Source organism: Rhopalosiphum padi, chromosome 2 (genome assembly GCF_020882245.1).
Source record: "Rhopalosiphum padi isolate XX-2018 chromosome 2, ASM2088224v1, whole genome shotgun sequence".
NCBI classification, from domain to species: domain Eukaryota; kingdom Metazoa; phylum Arthropoda; class Insecta; order Hemiptera; family Aphididae; genus Rhopalosiphum; species Rhopalosiphum padi.
The window spans coordinates 90,287,877-90,311,183 of record NC_083598.1 but is presented as its reverse complement, the minus strand read 5'-3'; the positions used below and the strand labels follow the sequence as shown (position 1 = coordinate 90,311,183).

The 23,307-nt window shown below is 26.5% G+C and overlaps 1 protein-coding gene across 2 annotated transcripts; it reads left to right on the top strand.

The window, feature by feature from the left end:
• Positions 1 to 267: 267 nt before the first annotated feature.
• On the top strand, positions 268 to 13,376 carry LOC132923371 (G-protein coupled receptor Mth2-like). 2 transcript variants are annotated; one of them, XM_060987333.1, is made up of 7 exons: positions 268 to 739; positions 3,486 to 3,972; positions 6,543 to 6,621; positions 9,103 to 9,287; positions 11,481 to 11,646; positions 11,790 to 11,943; positions 12,010 to 13,376. In XM_060987333.1, exons 1-7 carry the CDS (start codon positions 425 to 427, stop codon positions 12,136 to 12,138), a joined length of 1,515 nt encoding a protein of 504 aa, XP_060843316.1. In that variant the 5' UTR covers positions 268 to 424; the 3' UTR covers positions 12,139 to 13,376. The 2 variants fall into 2 exon arrangements, with proteins under 2 accessions (XP_060843316.1, XP_060843315.1); XM_060987332.1 differs by having other exon boundaries at positions 11,790 to 13,376.
• The last annotated feature ends 9,931 nt before the right edge of the window (positions 13,377 to 23,307 follow it).

Sequence of the window (23,307 nt, the reverse complement as noted above, 5' to 3'; positions counted from 1 at the left end):
AAAAAAGTAAACCCAACAAAAACTAACCTCCCCCCCTCCAAACCAAAAAATAAAAACAAATATAAATTGTGGTGATATTAAAATACAAATATTGTTACGATTATACTACTGTTCTATCCGCGGAACTTGAAGACGATAGTACTATTATTATTATTATTTCACTGTAATATTATCACGACAATGCACGCGAATCGTGTTTGCGTGACAAATGGTTATCGTGGCGGTAACGCACAAACCGCACACACATCCGACGGTTTTCGTCCTCGGCCGCGGACCGCAGTCTCGGCGAACGCTCAACGGGCACGGCGCCACGGAGGCGCACAGTCGTATCGCATCTCTGCGCATAAAAATGTTTTATTAAAATATTGTTTTAGTCGTGTTTGCCGTTTTCGTTATCATCTCCTCCGTCACGTCGACACGCGTGATGGGCCGTAATCGGTTCGCGTGGCTATCGACGCTGCTTCTGCTGCGAGCCGCGGCCTTTGCCGACGATCCGTGTCCGATGAACGCCTCCCGACCGGCGCCCGAAAACGCTCACCTGGTGAACGAAGTGCTGTGGGCCGGACAACCGGAAAACCCGTACCCGCCGGCCGCGTACCGTTTGGTGCAGGGCGTCGGTTACGTCCTTTGCACGTGCGAAACGGGATCGTGTATCCGCAAATGCTGCCCGCCGAACGCCGTGTACGTGAATTCAAAATGCACGCCACTGAACGCGTCGGTCAGCGTCGCCGAATTCAAGGTAGGGGCGTACGAAATACGGACGAGAATGGACGTGATGAATCGATGAATAATATTATAATAGTTTACCGACTAAATAAAAATAAAGATCGTCTAGTGCTTGTGTACAATTATTAGTTCGGCAAGATTGTATGCGTAGGTGACCATTTAATGCATACCTGGTTTTATATTCGTTCGTAATATTATACATTTTTCGAGACTAATTGAATACTAATCCTACTCAGCACGACAACATTGATTATTATATATTCATCATAAAAATATTTGATTTATTAAGACCGTATAAATTATTACTGACTAAAATAATAGTTTTATGTTAAACACTACAATATAGTAAACAAAATCACTTAATTATGACCTTCGTGAAATTCACACAATTAATTTTAGTTGTACCTATATGTACATTGTACATAAACAGGTTGAGTTTTTAATTAAAATGTAATAAAGTTATTATTATTAAGATTATATTTACTCTAGAGATTTATTATAATAAATTATTTATGTACACAGTACTCAGTATAAACTATGGGATATACATTATATTTCTTATAATATAATATTATAATGTAATTCCTAACTTTTAGATCCTGAACGGAGAGATGAATGTATTGATTTTACAATGATGTGTGTGTGTTTTTTTTTTGTCGTTTTGTATCTTTTACGTTTTCTATACATAATAATAATAATAATAATTTATTGTAACCAAACATATATACATTATACAATGAAATAAAATAAAATAAAAAGTTACTAAACCCCTATAAGCCATAGCTTGTAGTGGGGTTAAGAGTTCTATTGTTTTAACTTTTATATAAGATTTATAATATAATAATAATAATCAGTACATAGAGTTAATCATATATGAAATTATACAATATAAAATAATAGTTGATATTTATTAGGTATTAATACTACAGTTTGGATAACAACAGTGTGGATAACAAAATAATTTATTGCTGTTCAAATAGAATAGGTACATTATATACAATTTATAGTAAATAGTAATTACATTTTAGAATAAAAATGTAATAATGTATCTATAATATTAATTTATTTATAAATTTTTTATACACAATAAAATTTTGGAAACTTAATATATTAATGCTGTATTGGATACACAAATCAATTCCAACGTATAATGGGTTCATTTTACTAAAATTGGAGTCACAAGTATACTTGGTCAAATTAATATTTATGTGATATCAAGTGTGATATAAAGTTGATCTAAATTTTGGATATTCAAGGAGTTATAGATGTTAGTGATAATATTAGATGATGGTTTGTTTAGAATATATTTAATTAGTCTATTAATTGTTGTTGATAAATTGTTTATATGACTAATATAGGTGGAGTGCCAGAATTCAATACCAAAATTTAAGATTGATTGAACTAATGATAGATATATAATGCGTTTATGTTGTATCCTACATATGTATCTAATATCCTTTAGGATATAAAAGAATTTTCTAATAGTTTTTGTTAAAAAATGTATATGGTTATACCATTTCAAGTTATTGTCATAAAATAACCCAAGGTACTTAATGTTATCTAATTCCTCTAATAAGTAACAGTCTACTATGCAATTAGAGTAATTACAAGATGATGTGTATTTATCAGACAATAATATTACAGTATAATATGATAATATATTATGTCTTTTTACATAGATATACGGTACATTTTATTAAAAAAAGATTTGAGAATATTAAACTCTTCAAATAACTTAATACTGGTGACAGTTTTTATTTGATTTTTTTATTTCATATATCGTGACATACTGACATATTTCGATACCTATATATTCGTAGAATTTAACTATAATAGTTGCCGAATTACAGTGAACTGTTTGAAATTATTTTTCATGGATTTTAATTTTATCTATGGAGGGGCGGTAATGTATGTTCGGGCATAGAGTTTAGTATGATAGTGGATTTATCAAAGTATACGAGTAGAAACCATGGTATATTTATCAAAACTAAAAAACAAATAATAACACACCTTGTTAGAAACAAATTATTATCATTTAGTTAATTTTTAACGGACACCAAGTCATCTTCAATACTTTCCATTACATACTACATAGTAGTTTTATATCATTTATTAAAAAATTGGATACAAAAGAATACCAGAAATAGTGTCGTACTCTGCGGTACACGTAAACTACATTTTATTGTTTGTTCATTAAAAATAGTGTTATTTATTTTTACTATCTGTTTTCTGTTTTCCAAGTATACGATTTTAAAAGTAATAAAGCCAATTCAGTAATACTTATGTCATACATTTTATTTAATAGTTTACTATGACCAACAGCGTCGAAGGCTTAGTAAGATCTAAATAAATAGTTACACATTTTTTTCCTGCATCAATATAGTAGCATAGACCTGTTAATGTTTAATTACGTTAACAATGGCTTAAAGTATGGGTGTATTTTTTAGGTATAACAGTTATTATAGCTATTTTAAAAATGTTTAGAACTTTATTTTGGGTTATACACTTATACATAATAATAGTTTAAAAATGCGGCATAGTGGTGTACAGATATGACAGATTGGAGAATATTTTATCAAAACTGGGGATGAGTCATTTTTTTTTATCTTGGCAGTGGTGTCTATAATATCCTTTTATGTTGAGTTCGAATTTATTCAATATATTCAAAGCCAGGTTATTTACTTGTATAAACATTTTCTATTCAATTTACGAAATAATATCATTTCTAGATTTAAGAATTGATCAATTTTATATTATAGGTTCCAAAATTTGTGAATGCAAACGGGACGGTTGATGTATATGAGACGGACCTGTTTAATATAGTCTATGAAGAACTAACATGTAATGGAAAATATAAATTGGATCCATCAGTGAGAGAAGATGATATTTTCCAAGTAAATAAAGCTGGAAAGTTACTAGATGAATCGGGAAAAATGATTTTTGCACCGAATCGATTTTGTTTGGAGCAATTTTCGGAATTAAATTATCAAATTTTAGCAGTTGTCTGTTCTCCAGAAAACTTTGAAATCTCAGGAGGACAAAATATATTTTATACCATCGGCATGATGTTATCGCTACCATTTTTGTTTACAACGTTCCTCGTTTATGCGCTTATCAGAGACTTACAGAATTTACATGGAAAATCTTTAATGTGTCATGTAGCAACGCTATTGGTGGGCTACACCAGTCTAATAATTGTTCAATTCATAGATGATAGTGTTGATAAAACATGGTGTATTTTTTTAGGTAAGTAAATATATTATCTTATTCTTTATTTATGTAATGGAAATAATATGTTTATAATTTATGGGTACACCTGAAATATATTTTTATACTAATGACAACATTTTTGATTTATTATATAAATATATTAAATTATTTATTCGTTGAAATAATTTTAAGCAACACATTAAATGATTTGTACACAAAAACTTACCATTGATATATAATAATATATCTGCATAAACCCAGTAATTACATATTTATAATAATATTATACATTATACTATACGGTAAAACTTCTACCTATATAGTATTTTTTTGAGATAAGTAAATATATATAATATACATATTAATATATTACATACTTTGTTTATGTAATGAAAATAATTTGTTTATAATGTTAAAACTGAAATATATTGTTATGCTAATGTAATGCATTACTATATAATAATACAACTGTCCTAAGCCTACTAAATAGTAATACATATCTCCAAATAATAATATTAGGTATACATTTTAATTTTTAACATATATTAATATATTATAATAACACGCAAATACGAAATAATAGCTTTAACATAATACTCGGACAACATTATGTACCTAGGTTGAATTGAACGACTTTTTATGGATAAAAAGTCCACTTATATTTATTAATTAAAAAAAATTCGACAGCACTTTTTCATCTATCTTAATATCATAATTTATAGAAGATGTTTATTCAAGGCTATGATAAATCTTATAATCTATATTTAGTAATTATAACTACGATTTATTTAAATAGCATGTACCTATTTTATGAAAAAAGATACTTGAAAATATATATAAAAATAGCTACAAAGAAAATTTATATTTTTAGAAAATTAATTTAAGTAAAATAAAGTTAAGATAAATTGTTGTAAACATCATCATTATTCATTAACCTTTTGACAAAAATAGAATGATTTAAAGTTTATTATATTTTAACAAATATATATATATATATATTACCTATATAATTAATTGATTTTTGTAGTTGTGAAAAATAACAATGATCAATTTTAGTTTCAAATGTGTGATGGGTAAAACAAAAGTTACAAAATTACAGAAGCACGAAAAGCTAAACATGTCTAGTTCTTAAATTGAAATAGGCCAAGTTGCATTAGTTAAATAAAAAAAATACAATTAAATATATTAATAAAAATCCTTATAATTCTTTAACTATAAATTATTGTGACAAATTTGTGTTAAAAATTAAATTTAAGATGTACGAACTACGAGGTGTGGGTAGTTGTCACATTGGCACTAAATAACTGATGATTATGCAAAGCGAAAGTTGTTTTAACTGTTGTAAGTAGGTTGTTTCCTCGTCAGAGTTATAATACAAGAAAATAAACCTACTCGATAAAATCAAGACTTTCCAGCAAATGGCAATCTGAAATTTAATTTTGGTGATAAAAATTCTCGATTCAATATTCGAATTGTATAATCTATTCAATTATGTATTTTACTTTAATTTCGGTTTACGAGTACATTTATTATTTGTTCATCTCTTTTTCTTCGTTATATCCTCGCAGTCGGCTATTCGTGTGCACTGATATTTGTCTATAAAATATATGTACTCGGGTTTAATGATAATACCAATTGGCCCAGTCAACATGTCGCTTGGGAAGTTACAAGCCACACATATTTTTAAAAATTAGGTACACTACAAATAATATCTGCAAACATATATTAGTAATTGTTGACACCTCAAATGGAGTCTAGGTATAGGCACGTCTTTAAAATAAAAAAACTAAATTAATTTTCAAAACCTAATGAAATAATAATTATTGTTTGAATTGTATAATATTTTATTTAATCACATACAATTTTAATATATAAATATATATTGTAATAATGCAGTTTTCAAAATTTGATTTTTGGATTTTTAAATATAATTAAATAACACAATTTCAAATTCTTGACAATTTCGTACTACTTGACGAGTGTCCTTTAGACTTTAGAGTTCTGTTTTTCAATTGAAAACTCCCCTTTTCTAATGCAAATTATTTAGTGGATAATTTTCCTGGTAATGTTGACATATCAAAATCAAAATTACGTATAACAAATAGTTTTTTAATTAATTAACATTATTATGTACTAAGAATAATTTAGATCAATCATGATAGATTTGAAAGATTTATGAACTATTCAGATTTGAAAATTATGGTAATTAATATTAAACCCGATATTAAACATAGTATAGAATACGTAAAAGTGGTCCTAGTATCCAGTATTACCTAAATATATGTACTTATATACTATAATTTTGTAAAACATTTTTAAAGATAATTATTCTGTAAACATTAGTAATTACTAGAAAAAAACTTGTTTTAATTTGAATTAAGTGCATCAATATTTTAAAAATATATTTAATAAAAAGGGGTGAAGAGATTCTCACATGACGTCTTAAGCAGGTTAGGTTAGGTTATTATGGTCTTTAAGTTTATTTAAAAATCGTAGAAATCAGAAGTTGAATAAATTTATTGCTTAAGAAAAAATAAGAGTTTGCGTACTTTGTGAATCACTCTATATATTATGCACTATTAATTAAATTTTTTTCTTTGTTTCAGCGTATATCCTTCAATTCTCGTTTTTGGCAAGTTTTTTCTGGCTTAATGTTATGTGTTTTGATCTATGGTGGACTTTCAGGTTAATAAAATATTTTATATTGAGTGGTAGCTATACTGTTATACTAGTCTAAAAACTTTCAGACTACATCAAAAAAATAACCTTACCTTCATTTGTATTTTTGCGTTATTAAATTTTTATAGGTACTTAATAGCTAAACCCCATACACTTCGTTTCCTGTACAAAATGCATCTATGTTAAATTTGGTTGCCAAATGTTAACATTTAGCGTGAAGATAAATAAAAGGGTTTTCTGATTTTGTACATTGATGATATTTGAATATTTCTAACATATTATAAACTTTACATAACTGTCCCGCATAGCATTACATTTTTCGTTTGATTAACCGATTATGTATCATTCCTTAAAAATAATTGATTAAATAATAGCACAGCCCCAGACATAATAAATAGGTAATATTGAGGTCATTAGTCGCATTAAAAACTTATCTATCGTATGATAGTGACCAAATAACACGCATATTGATCATAATTTCATCAAAATTGGCTAAGTAGTTTCGGAGTGCAACGTGGTCACGTGGACATAGGTAACCGTCATACGCTAAATTTGTATATATATATATGTATCTATAATCTATATATATTAAGTAGACAAATATACTTATATAATTTTATATTATACATTTACGAGATGGTTTTGGCTCTACGCTCTATACGCCTCTACTATCGCCTAGATTATCATTATTATTTATATTACTGGTCCTTTTCTCCTTTCTGTTTTCTCTCGATTGTGGTACAAATGTACAATTAATATACTTTATTTTTTTCCTTTACCTACTTTAAATGTAGCCGACAGTAGTGTATGGTTTTGTAAAACTTTTGATTATTAAAAACTATAGTTGTAGATAGCCAAAATGATTGAAACAATCGAAAACCTTACTTTAATTATTGTAGTTAACAATGTTAAAATATTGAGTATTAGTGTAACAATAAATTGTTTTATTAAAAAATGAATGTTGAAAAAAATGTACGACCACGGTAATGCTGTTAATTTATATGATGATATTTTTGTTATAAACTAATATTATATATATATTGTTAGAATAATAGCTAGATGACCAAAAAATAATTTTTTTTTACGATAATCTATTTGATTTTTGTTTTATTTCACTATTTATATAAATATATCTATTTAATAGTTCACCGTTTCGTTAAGCAATTTGTACTAACCTTAATCAGGCCAGTTTATATTTTAATATTCATCTTTTTTACATAATGTATATTGTATACACGTCTTATGTGTTTTTATTTATCCAAAAATAAAATCTCAATAGTTCTTTAATAATAATAAAATAGTAAAATAAAAATATATGATTATTTTATCATTATATTTTTTTTTGGAGGTGGGATTCTAGACTAGTATACGCTTATTTAATCTAAATTAAGATAATAATTGTATATTCTTTTAGGAAATGGAACAAAATGTTCTTTTAGTTTCCAATTAAGAACTATCAATTTAAGTTTTATATACTTTAATGTACAATTAAAATGTTGTATATAGGTACGGTATATAGTACAGCGTAACCGCGTAAAACAGTAAAATATTTTACTTTTTACTTTTTAGTAACGAAATAAAATTAACATTAATAGCTATTAACAATAATACAATTGATATGCATTATTTACATTCGTTTCAATATTCATTAGTTAAAATTAAAAGTTTTTTTTTATAATTTAATATATTGGTAAGTAGTTGATTTTGATGATTCGCTATGGATTCATAAAAATAAAAAATTCGTTATTATATTGTATTTAATATACTACTGGTTAAAATTTAACCGTTAAATGGATGTCAGTCCAATATACACATATTATTATAATGTCATAACTGGTTACATTCTATCAAAATTAAAAATTAAAAAGGTTATAAATTGTAAATATGTTCAATAAAAGAGTATATTGAGTATATATGCCATTACAAGGTAAAATATTTAAATATGTACGTATTTTATTAAATATATAAAATGCCCGTCATAACACTATACCATAATTAATAGTAAATTATAAGTAGTAGGCATACCCCGTCCACAAATGCCATTGTATATGTATACTACGTTTTTACACACCTATAAATATTATTAAAAAAAAAAATAATAAATTAACATAAAATGTAATATATTGTAAACAATTCCGCTTATTAAAATAATAATTTTCAGATAACAACCCATTTAAAATGTAAGTCGTGTTTTAGTTTGAACGTAATAGAGATAACTCTCAAATTTAAAGTATTTATGAATTAGAAGAAGTAAAATAAAAACATTGGATATTACTATATTAGAATAATATGTTTTTAATTTTTTGACAAATTTAATCAATATTTACTATTATGAAAAAAATAAAATTATAATAATTGTACTAAATTCTATATTAATTAAGAATAGACATTTAAATTTACTGCAAGAAACAATTTTTAAATTATAAATAGTAAAATTTCTAAATAATTTTATTTATTTATTTATTTATTTATGTATTTAATTTTCAGTGGATTTAGACCATTAGGAGGAAATATAAGAGAAGACGAATCGAAAAAGTTTATTATCTATTCCATTTATGCGTGGGGATGTACCTCATTAATTTCAATAATTACATTGGGTATGGAAAAATTGCCATATTTACCAACTGATGCAATTCGTCCAGAATTCGGAGTTACGAAATGTTGGTTTGATTGTAAGTATTTTTTATGAAAGTTGTTTATATTTAAATTGAATTAATTCTGTACAAAAGATATTAATTTAATTCATAATAATGTCGCACTTATTACATATTACTTATATTACCTATATTAATATTTTATATTTCTTTCTACAATTTTACATTTTAATAAAATAATTACTTTAGATAAATAAATATATTGTAAATAGTTAGTGCATAATATAATATTTATTGCTATTAATTCTTAGTTTTTATAAGGATTTTGATTAAAAATATAAATATATTTAATTTAATTTAAACATTTTAAAAGAATACATTTTACTACTCTTTTTTCGCTGTAAATAATAATATTAGTTTTTTTGACATTTGATTTATTTACAGTAAACATCTATAAGAACATGCAAATTTGATGTGATATCAATACTATGTTTAAGTTAATAAACGAGAAAGTAATGAAATATTTTTAATGCTGTATTATGTTTCAATAAATTAATTTTTACATTACAAGTTTAAAGAATTAGAGTGCACCACAGAATCATTTTTAACACGTATAATATAGGTAATTTAAATGCATTTAAGAAAATTCAAAATTTTAAATTTTTGTTTTGAATACATATTCAAAATAATTTACAAACACTCTCATGATATATCAGTATCATAAGTTATTTGTATTATTACAAAACTAAAAGGAAATAGCGATTTTGTGTGGAAAAGAACCGATATAAAAAAAAAATCAAATAGAATAATAGAACTTTAACTAAATCGTTTTTGTTTTGTTGACAATATGGCGATATCACTTATACGAATAAACCTACTGTCGTATTTAAAATTTAAATCAAATCATCAAAATGAAATAATATTTTTTGTACTAGTGATCGTAAAAATAAAGACAAAATTTTACAGTAAAAATCTCCTTTTTATGTAGGAAATTGCCCAGGCAAAATGGTTTTTATCAAATAATTTATAGACGTGTGACGTCCCTCAAGTGTTTATTCAAGTATTTATATCAATATTTGATAGTATAATCTAGAGCCTATATAGGCTCTCTAGTATCATCTTTAGAACCAACCAGTGGCGGCTCGTGGGTATTTTATTTTTTTTAAAACTTAATCATTATAAACTGTTCATTAAGAATATAGGGGTGCAAAAAAAAAGTATTCTAAAATATTTTTCGGTAAAGAACTACTATGTCGTGACCATATTATTATTGCTTTTAAAGTAAAAAGTGCTATACAATATGCACACACCAATCGGTACGCAACACTGTGACAGTACCGCACGCCAGTATAAAATACGTATGGTTGATGAGTGGGGGATCGCGAAATACAATGCAACTTGGTGCGCAGTTACCACTACGAACCGATTTTTAAAATAAACGTTATCTACGTTAATTTTGAGGTTTTTAAACTTTTTTTTTTAATTATAATTAAGTTATTAATGTAATTATTAAATAATAATATAGAAGCATACTAACTAACTATCAAAATGACAAAATATGAGTTTTTATAGGAAGTTTGTACGTCGGTCGAAAAGAATAAATTATTAGTACGTGAAAACAAAACATAATTAAATTTCTTTGTTTCAAATATAAAATAGTTAAAAAAATGTCCACATTTTAAATGTTTTGTTTTTTTATTATTTATTTTATATATATTTATTAATATCCAAATCTCATAGTTAGTATGCGTTTTGGTATTAACTATAATAACTTATTTCAGTACATATTATGCCTATATGGTCTATAAAATATAGTTCTTAATAAAAAGCAAAACTAGTTTGAATTTGTAACTTAAATAATTACGATAAATACCTAATTATTGAAAAGGCGGATACATAAAATATATTATACATTTATTTATGGTGAGAGCCAACGACGTTTTGGGATTTGAATTTATCATTTTAATATTCAAGTTTAATAACATCAAGATTTTATTATGTTTTTTTCAAATAATTTTTCTTTTAAAATTTTTTTTTCTTGATTTTAAAACGAAATACGATAAAAGATTTAATATCAAATTTGTTCGTTTACTTGTATTGAAAAAAAATATTTCATGCATTATGATACTCTCATCATTAAAAAATTCATACTTAATTTTTTTTTAACAGATACTAAAATAAAATAAAATCGAGTGGATTGAATACCTTTATCTAATTAGGACTCGACTATTAAAATTAGTTATTTAATTAATATACACATTTATATTTTAGCAGATTTAGCCACGCTGTTATATTTTTATGGTCCTATCGGTACTTTATTATTTAGTAATCTATTGATGTTTATTCACACGGCAATAGGGATTGTCAAACATACGAGAGATGCTAAAGTACTTAGAGGATCTGAAAGCCAAAAAAATGTGGACCATGAAAAACAAAGGTAAGTACTCAGAATTTTATCAATATTATTAAGAATTGTATAATCTATATAAAATTGATGGTTATATATTTAATAGAAATAAAAATAATTTTATTTATTCAATGGATTTGAATTAGAAATATTATAGGTATATTGTGTTTCAGATTCATGTTATATTTGAAATTATTCATCGTCATGGGTGTCAATTGGTTAGCAGAAATTATATCATGGGCAACAGGTTCAGATGGTTCTGAGTATGTGTGGTATGTCACAGACATTGGAAATTCTCTGCAAGGAGTGTTAATATTTTTAATTTTTGTATGTAAAAAACGTATATTAAATTTATTAAATAAGAAACTGATTCCACAATTCCAACTTTTTAAGACGTCTACTAAAACCTCTAATTGCACCGTCCCATCTAAGACTAGCTCAAATTTAAAAAATACAGATACAGTTGAAATGTCCACTGAAAGCACAAGCAATTCAACCAATAATCAATTACACGACTTTTAAATTAAATGATTGTGTAATAAAAATAAAATAGTTTTTATTAAATTTCCTTATACTAAACTTAAAACTTTATTAATAATTATTATCATTATATAAATGTATACTTTTAACTACGATTTGTATTTTGATTAGAATTGGTTTTTTTTATTTTGAATTCTATTCTATGTGAAACCATATACTCACGCTGGGCGAGATACCACGTCGTAATAAAAAGAAGTTTTTTGATACAGTAATCAATTAGTTTTTTTACTTCCATCCTTGGTTTTTAAATATATAATGGGTGGAAAATTGTCCATCCAACAATTCCGTCGCACACAGGGCGACGGAGGCCATTTTCTTATACATCGGGAACAGTTTTGATGGACATACAATGACAGTGTTGCCGTGTTGGGATACGACACCATACGTCAGGCCAGCTTACAAAAGTGGCGTCCGATTGTAGGTCTCGTCCGACTCTTCCGAGAGAGCATGGCCAAGTCAATTGCTCTGAAAAAGTCAATTTTTTGATTTCCTCATAAGTCATAAGATACCAGTGGGATTTAACGCTGGTAGTCGTAATTTTAAATCGTGTCACGGTGGCTCCTCATTCCTCAATATGCCGTTATCATTATTAAACCCAAATCACATTTCATACCTTTGCGATAGTTCAAATAAGTTGATAATACTATGCAAATAAAACAACTAACAACCGACTAGGTGGGTATATAAAAATGTATTAAGCTTATGCTAATAATTTAATTAATTATGGACTTGGCCAATAAATCACAGGTATTATTATTTAACTTATTACTTATAACTTATAAGTATGATTATTTTTATGTATTATATATTATAACTACTATGTTCTTACTAATCATAGCTAAAACAGCCTGTGTCATTAACCATTTAGAATATAAAATATATGTTACTAAATAATATGTATTATCTAGGTTATATTCTCAAACGGTTCTAAGTCAGCAAATCACAAAATATACAAAAAATTTACCTATATAGGTAGTATTGTTTTTGTAAAACTAATAATTTACTAAATCACTGCATTTTTTAGATGTTAATTGTTTAATGTAACACAGGTATTTTAACATAATATGATGTTTAATTTAACTATATTATATTGCACGATGGTTTTAATTAATCCAGTAAAATTATGTTTCCATGCAGTATCGGTCTGCCCCTTAAGATTGGGTTCCTGGCCAATTTTAATATTATTAAAAAAAAATCAAGATCATCAACAATGTTTCACATACTTTTTTTTTACAATCACATACATAAAATAAAAAATAATATTTTTGATTGTAAAAGAAAAAATGTAATTAAAATAAATAAATAACAATAGTTAAATAAATTTTTGTTTTAAACATGTTCAAAACATACATTTTAAACATTTGTTTATTGTATAATATGTATATATATTACGTTTTTTTAATTGTTTGAAACGAATATATCATATGTTTAAAACAGTGTAAAATCCAAGTGAATATTGTGATTTTTTTTTAAACCGTATTTTTTGTTTTAAACTGGTTTTTTTCTGTTCAAACGATGTTTTAAACAAAACAAATTGTTAGAGTTTTAAAATACAACAATTCTGCCTATAATTTTTAAATACTAAATAAGTGTGAAAGATATGAAATGTGATTTGGGTTAAATAATGATAATGGCATATTGAGGAGCCACCTTAACACGATTTAAAATTACGCCGCCGGTAGCGAAGTTATTGTGCGTCGACTAGTTAGTCGGGTTTCGCGCGGAGTATCGTGACGGCACATCGAAAACCTTCGTCGGTGGCGATGGTCTTCGACAGGCTTCGTATTGAATATTTTTATTTTTTTTGTTTTGATTCGCGTTTTATTGCTTTTCTTTAAAACTCTGGATGTTACCATTTGTACTAATTCTGTTCTTAAATGGTATACTTACATTTGTGCACTGACCGTTCAGTTACGATCCTCAAATCCACTGAAACATTCGGGCGTCACCGTTTTCCGCCAAAATCGACCTTTCCGTTTACCGCCAGTACAATAATATATATTTCCTTTATCCACCATTACAAATTTCAGTTTCTTTATTTTGGTAACCCCTGATTGAAAGAATTAAAATATTATATAATATACCTACGTATAGTTTATCACAGATAATATTATGTTCACAAACGTGTGTTTTTCTCCATTACTTAATAGAAAAGAGAGGAAAGATTACGTTCGAAATTCATGCGACAACTGGAAATAAAGATAAAGCGTTTCTGGTTTGATCATTTATACTTATATAGATTTTACGATACTTATTAGATTTTTGTTTGTGTTGAAGTTCGTGGAAAAAAGAGTACGCTCCACACAATGGAAAATATAATCGAGAGTTGGTAATCGTGGTAAAAAGCAATTGATTTTGGATCGAATGGATCGTTTTAAATTTCGAATTGGTTCATGTAATAAAGGACTTATTCGTTGGCGGTGTACAACTAAAACTGTACAGCAAAAGTTTATACATTATAAATTTGTAAAATACCTAATTATTTTTGTTATTTTAAAAATCATTACTAATTACAAATCCACTTGTTTAAATGGTAAGGTGTTACCAAAATATAGAAACTGAAATTTGTGGTGGCAGAAAAAGGAAATATATATTATTGTACTGGCGGTAAACGGTAAGGTTGATTTAGGCAGAAAAGTAGATCACTCAAATATTCCAGTTAGTAATCGGTGTTTACCTTATTTACCCACTAAAAATAATGGATAAATATTTTTCTTAATTCGATTTTTTTTCTTTGGTCTTCTTTTGTAAGTACATCGACATTTTAACCATTTACAATAAAAACTAAAAAATAAAACAAAAAGTATGTATATTATAGTGTACACAATTTTTTTTAAAGAAGGTTCTTACAACAGTACCAAAAACATTCTCATTGCTTATCGACAATTATGTAATTTACCTATCAATTTGTATTATTTACGTTACATACTTACCTATTATAATAATTTTTATTGAAATAATCGACTTACCATTATGATTTAGAATATTTAGTTATTTTATTATAAGAAATTTGTGTATTTTAATTATTTATAATTAAAACTAACAAATAGACAAACAGTACATATCTATATATTTTATACAATTTTTTTTTTAAGGGGGGTCTCAGCGTCTCACAACAGCATCAAAAATATACACATACATTAATAATAATTTATATTATCTATATTGTATATCTTATATCTATGATAATTTATAATTTAGTTTATAGAAATTATATACACAAATTTACAATGAAACCATATGGGCTATATGTCTATATAACTAAATATATTAAATTATTATTATACATAAAATTGATTTTAATTTCTGGTGAATGATTTTATAATTATGTACCTATTTCTTTTATTTATATCTCATCGCTCATCACCTTTCGGGGTGCTAAAAATATTTTGATTTTCAAATTTGAGGATGATTTCTGGTAACCATGGTGTTCATCTCCTCTCTATTTGAGTAACGATTTTTTTCCAATCGAAGTATTAATACATCTTATAGTGTGTCCTAGAATCAATAATATCTATTCTAATACTTACCTTTTAAGTTTTCGATGCGTCGAACGTCGGTATAAATATAATATGTCTATAATTGGTTCTTGAATTATTTCATAACATAGTATGTATGATTGATATTGTAATTTTTTTTTATTAAAGGCTAAGGATGTATTAATGGTTATTTTTTGTTTTGTCCATGGTGGAATTTTCGGTATTTCAGAATAAAAAGCTTGTTAAAAGCTTATTTATTCTACTGTATATCGATTGTACCTATATCACATCGTGTATTATAATATCTAATGTTTTAAGTGTTGATTTTTTTGAAGTGTTATAAAATATTGAGCCATAATCTATCACTGATCTAATAAGTGAATTTTGGATTAGCAGTAGTGTTTCTGTATTTGCTCCCCGATGTATTATATTTATGCTAGCCCTTTTATTATATGAAGTCTATTTTTCGTGTTTATTTTTATATTATTTGTATGTTTTTTCCATGCGAATTTTCATTAAAAAAATAGCCCTAATATCTTTATTGTTTTAATGTACCTAACTGTATTTAATTCAATCTACTGTATTACTAATATTAAAATACGTTACTTTAATATAAATATATATATAGCAAAGGCTGATAGGCTGTCTACATTCAAATTCATTTTTCGTATGCAATATTTTGTCATTGCTAAGTTAAAGTGTTAAATTAATAAATGATCCTAATGTTTCTTCTTACAATACACTAGCAGTGTGAAATTTTAACTTATAACCTAAAGGCTTAAGTAAGAATATACATTTTTGAAGTTAAGAATTACATTTAATTGTTAATATTATATTTACTTAAATATTTATAACAATCATTTGAGAGAAATGTGCAATTATGTATTTTATTAAAAAGGATATAATATGTACTAGAAATATTGATTCTATTATGAAATATGAATAATATAACTATAGCAAATTACGTGTTCAACACGGCTCCGTGGACCAAGATCGACGCCGTACTACGAGTCGATCTGGTCCCTCTATACTTCAACAAGATGTTGCGATTGTACCTCGAAGGCAGGAAACTGCTGGTCGATCGGAGTCTACAGCAAAGCAGAATTTACGACGTGCGGTGTCCTTTAGGGTTCAGTTCTCGTACCAGCCCTTTGGAACGTCTTCTACGACGACCTTCTCAAGATCGACACTCCACCTGGTGTCCAATTAGTGGCGTTCTATGATGACGTCGCCGTCATAGGCATCTCCAGAACGGGCGAACGAGCCGTAGCTCTTCTCAACCCAGTACTCCGGACCATATCGCACTGGATTGAGCGCCACATCCGGTATCTCGGTGTAGAGTTGGACTCTCGACTGTCCTTCACCAAGCACATTGCGGCAAAGTCAACCAAGGCAAATGAGTCAGCGAGGGCGATCGGGTGACTCATGCTAAACATCACAGACCAAACATGCGCTGCTGGGCTCAGTAGCAAATAGTAAGCTGCTATACGCCTCGCCAATCTGGGCGTCAGTAGGAATCAAGACAAAAACAACATTCATCGAAAAAAAAGCCCCATAATAGGAAAAAAAAACCCCGTACAAAATAAATACATTATTCGATTTTTTATAATTAATTATAATCATTACATTTATCTATGTAACACTTTTTAAACATATTTTTAAGTATAGCTGAAATCTGCATTTAACACTGGCAATAATTGTAATTTGTCATTTAGTACCTACATAATTTAAAAAATGTTTAAAGGGAAAAAAATTTAAAAAAATTAATTAATTGTAATTTGTATATAATTTAAATAATGTATTTAACATTTTTTTTAAATATATACACAAATTACAATTAATTAATATTTTTTAATTATTTTAAATTTTTTTCCCTTAAACATTTTTTAAATTATGTAGGTATAAATGACAATATTAAATTCATATTGCAGTTATACTTTTATATATATTGGTTTTTATACGCGTGTTTTGTTATTAATATGGATCGTGATAGAACTGTTATATAAAATAACATTACCGGACCCATTGATATAGTTTATTAAATTATGTTTTTTATCTTTTGATAAATTTTGCCCTATGGTATAATACAATTCAGCAATTTGTGAATACCCTTCAGAAAGGGCATACTTAATGCTTTTAGAATTATTCTTATCAGATGTTTCTAGGTTTGGGAATGCCTGTTTTTCTATTTTATTAATCTTCTCCTTAAGCTCTTTGATTTCACGTAATAATATTGATTGATCTTCTATAATCGTTTTATTCTTGGGTTCGTTAAAAATAAATAAATAAAAAATAATAATAATTTTTATACATTCTTAACTTAGTACTCACTAATTTTGCATGTATAATATTACTTAACAAACTTATGCATATTAAAATTAATAATATAATATATTTCATGTCGATATTCTTTTTCTTTATTTCTTTGGTATAATTATCTTCAATTTATAAAATAAAAATACGTAACAATATTATTTCCAGTTACAAATTACTGTAAAAACATTATAATATTATAAACTTACATTAATTACACAAGGATTCATAATTTCGAACAAAACACAATGCAATTTTTAAGAATGAATTACAAAATGGGTTTGTATTAAAATATATTTTATTTATTCTTGTACGTAATCAAAGTAGGGTTGTTGTCTTTTGTTTGCCATTAGCCATGTTGCATATATTAAAAAATATAATAAATATGTCTATTTATATATATTATACTAATAGGTAATAATCTATCCTAATTTAAAATCCATTATATTGTATAGGAATGATATGGAGTTTTAAAAACATTTTATTTTCTTACATGATAATATTATGTTATTCGTAAAGTTTAAAGTTTTATTTGTAGATTACGTTTTTGGCGTACATAAATATTAGATTGACAGCCACAGTGCATAGACCGCAGTATTACTGTCTTTTTTTAAAACTGTAACTCCGAATACCATGACACACAATATATTGACATATTAATAAATTATGTGGATCACATACTCACAATCGATTTGCAGTTTTTTACTATGTGTCACATATCATAACATGATGTAACACATAATAAAAATCTTATTTTAACCACTATTCACTGATGAGTCATATTTTTTGTAAAATTTAATGTACACATAAGTACATTATTATAGATCACATATTTACATGTACATTTTTCGTAGATAATTTATATATACCTACGTTAAATTGCATATTGGACGAACGCTTTAATGTTTATTCCCATGCTCATAATTGATTCGTTGTCCCCGTGTACTTCTCGTTAGCCATTAAAAATGATGCATTTTATATATTTATGATTTAAACTTTATGTAATTCGTTGTTTAACACTCGGTGTAATGAAGTTAAAAACATAAAAAATAGAGTATCTTATATTAGGTTATAAACTTATAACCCATGTTCAAGTAATGAAATGCGTAATATTTACTAATACCTAAATCAAAAATAGTTATTTATAATAAATGTGGTAGAAAATAGTCAGTAATTTACCTATCCGCGATGACGAGATTATTATTGAGATGAAGACCATAACTTTCATTAATAGTCGAACCGAACCAAACCGTACCGTAATCGAACATAATAAAACGCGATAATAATACGTGTTGCGTGCAACGTTAAATGGGTGGTTTAACGAAATGTAAAATACTGGTTTAAAATGTATCTAATTATAATAAATACTATTTTATTTTTTGTAACAAAAATAATAAATGGAAATCCTATATAAACAAAATAATAATCTTTTTTCGTGAGCCAACAAACACCATTGTATTAACAATATAGTCACTAGTCAGTCATTCTTGTATGTAAGGACGGCTGCAAAAAAATGTCATTGTGGTTAGTCGCTGACCGATTAAAGGACATTATGCGTTGGTACACTCAAGTGTGTGTAGTAGTAGTAGTACCTAGTATAATAGCCACTAGTAGGACCTAAGGATATGTTTATCGAAGACAAATAAGTGGATGTCCTTACTTTGCAAGAAACTTTCCTATCCATTAACACAAATAAAACGAGGTTGATTGCATATGTTGACCACATAATTAGTGTATAGTAAGACATTTGTATGTTACAAGCAATACAAGCAGAGGATTTCGCCGACACAATAATTGTTAATACTTAATACAGGCAATACCATACTATACAAAAAGCTATATAATGAAGAATGAAAGGCGTAATCGTAGATGAGACATAGTTTTGATAATAATTGTATTAACAGTACCTGCAGATGATATTCTATGTAAATAATCATTAATAAACCAGGTGAAGAGAGTACAGAAACTAAATCTTATTCTATATTTAACGATCACGACAATTATTTAAAATTGAATTTCCGTATTTATTGTGTGTTTATGTTATTGGTTGATAACTCATGTGATAAGATGTCAGCAATATTTTAATAAGAAAAAATTATATAGTTCAAACATATTATATTATCTAGAATTTCATAATTCAAAATTAACGTTTAACGATGAATCATCTACTCGTACATCTGAACTTCTGAAAAGTCCTTCAACCAAAAGTGAAATGTTGCACATTTTTTTTTTAAATAAGTAACCATTTAGTAACAATTTTTTATAACAAAGTTATTAGAATTTGTAACCTAATAAGTCTTAACTGCCAAATAAATGTTTTCCTATAAGAAGTGCTTAGCAAAATCATGGTTAATTTCTGCAAAACTGGTCGTTTTGTCATTTCCAAATTTTTGACCATGCCAAAATATCGTATACATTTTATAAGCACAAATTCAAATTCAGTATGTCACCTCTCGCTAAAAATTATTTAGTGCATGATTAATACTTGAGAACACAATAAAAAATTTAATTTTGTATCAAATAGGTTATATAATTTAAAATAAATATTATATTTTGTTATTTTATATAATTAATACCTATAATCTATATAACATAATTGTATTATAAATTAAAGGTACGGAATGAGCTAATTACCTACCTAGGTAGATACTTTATAATTTATCAATTATTTCCAATAATTCGTATTTCAAATACTACCAGTTTTAATTGGGTTCATAGTGTTGTAATAGTATCGTTCGTACCTCATGATAAATATCGTTAAAAAATAATTAAAACAAAGTAACAAAAATAATATAATATGAGCACGTGTACGCATTATCCAAAGCGTCGAAAATAAATTAAAAACCAATAACTTCAACAAAAATGTTTATAAATGACAATAAATTATAATAATATTTTAATACCTATACATAAATATCATATAATGAGCTGAGCGTATCAAATATAATTGCGATACATAATAGGGAGAATCGTAAGTTCCTACACGAGAGTAACAGGTAGACAATTACATACGTTAATTCTTACATATTATGTCATGTGTAAGTTCCTACACGAAAAAAAAAAGGTAGGTACATATGTTAATTCCTACACGGCGGAAGACAGGTACATGGTAAGTTCCTACACGGTAAAAAAAGATACACGTGTAAGTTCCTACTTCCTACACTAGGAATATTATAAGTTATCAATCTACGTCTATAAAACACTGTCATACATTTTAACCCTTTATTCTATATAATATATAATTTATAAGCTATCTATCTAATTTAATTTTTATCATCAACATCCCGACATCCGCATATTTTCAAAATTATCGAAATTTTCAAAATATTTCAAGTTAATACATATATAAAAATAAGAACAACTGATTATAACTTAGTAATTAAAAAAAGTCAAAAACATGCCAAAAAAGAAAATTTTATAAATCAAAAAATAAAAGAATATTCAACTAAAAAAAATAATTAATATGACTACGTTAAAGCTTTAAGCTTCAGAAATAAACCTCATAAAATATAATATTTTTTTTTATTGTTTTTTATATTAAAATTATTAAATTGATAATAATTATTAGGTAAATTATTAAATATTATATAGAGTGCATTATTTATATATTTTTTTTTTCAATAAATGATGAATTATTATTATATTACAATATTATTATTTTTAAAATTATTAAATTGATAATATTTATTAGGTAAATTATTAAATATTATAAAGAATTATATATTACATAGAATAAAGGGTTAAAATGTATGACAGTATTTTAATATGATATAAATGATATTAGATTGATAACTTATAATATACTTAGTGTAGGAACTTACACATGTACCTTTTTTTTACTGTGTAGGAACTTATATATGTACCTCATTTTATCGTGTAGGAACTAACATTCGCCCCATAATAGTCGCTCGGCAAATACTCGTATAGGTATAGCTATATAGAATATTATGTTAAAATTGCAACATACCTTACCATATAGTAAACACTAGGAAGTTTTCTAATCTTTAAATTGGTTTTTTTTTGATATTATTAATTGTAAGCAAAGCTTATTGTAGTATCAATGATATGTTATATGTACACTATAGTAGTATAGTCTATAGTAATAGACAATAGACAATAGTACTATACTCAGGGCCGGATTTGACGGGGGGCTTTAGGGGCACTTGCCCCGGGCAACAAATGTTTGGAGGCATCCGAATATTGAAATACTAAAAAAAAAAATATTAACTTTAAAAATTAAATATTGATTTATTAATAATGTGTGAAGGTTAAATTTCAAAATTTTAATAAATAAAATATACTGAGATTAATATACTTATTTTAACTCTTCAAATTATGAAGGCTTAATAAAATTATTATAATATTGAGATCTTTAAATGAATTTTTATATTTGTGATACATGAACAGTGGTATATCAAACTAGAAATAAATACATTTTAGGTGAATAGACATAATGTGTAAGTTTGCAAATTTTTAATTTTTTTCCTTAACTACTTAGATATTGGGTATTTTTAATTTTTTTTCTGTCAGGGGCATCAAAAAAAGATTTACCCGGGCATCCGGGAGTCTAAATCCGGCCCTGACTATACTGTAGTAAAATATATTATTTTACATTTATGATTTATAATTGTGAATACATGTACAAATTAAATAAACAAAAAAGTCGTCAACGTTGACCATTGTACTGATCGTTTGATCTTTATTTTATATTTATACCTACCGAGAATTGTATGGTAGTGGATGGGGGGGAGAACTAGAGAAGTACAATTCCTGTGAATACGCCATTTAACAGGACACGGTCAATTCATAAAAACTTAATAATTAAATTTGAACGTTGAAATGGGCCATTGACCAACCAAGATTACTCAATGATAATTATGATTTTGTTACTACATAATGAATTATGATAATATGCCGGATGCTCAGCTGAAGATATAGTAGGGTCCTGGTAAACATCCTCTAGAAACTTTTTAAATTTTAGTAAAAACCAACTATTTAATTTGTCATTTGATAACAAAGGAACCTATATATTATTACCACTTATCGGTATTTATTTTGAATATGAAGATAAATGGGTTAGATAGTTAGAAACATGCCGACTGAGAGTTCGTTGTCTATATTCAATAAAAACAGTTATGATGATGAAAATTATATCAATATTTCAAGACTGTAATTGTTTTGTTTTATAAAACTGTTGATGAAATATTTAAAAATGAATTTAAACTTTGGCAAAAAAACACGATTTCGATGGATTTAGATAAATAAAAAAATGTATTCTCTCTACTTCTCTATGTACATACACAATAAAGATATGTTTCCAAACATATTTGAAAATATGAAAAACTTTACCGGTTCTTTT

What these genes read in the sequence shown, in the direction of transcription:
- LOC132923371 (XM_060987332.1), top strand. Translation starts at nt 425, where the DNA reads ATGGGCCGTAATCGGTTCGCGTGGCTATCGACGCTGCTTCTGCTGCGA. An exon ending in GATCTATGGTGGACTTTCAG is followed by an intron (nt 6,622 to 9,102) that starts GTTAATAAAATA and finishes TTTAATTTTCAG; the next exon opens with TGGATTTAGACCATTAGGAG. An exon ending in GTGGACCATGAAAAACAAAG is followed by an intron (nt 11,647 to 11,789) that starts GTAAGTACTCAG and finishes ATTGTGTTTCAG; the next exon opens with ATTCATGTTATATTTGAAAT.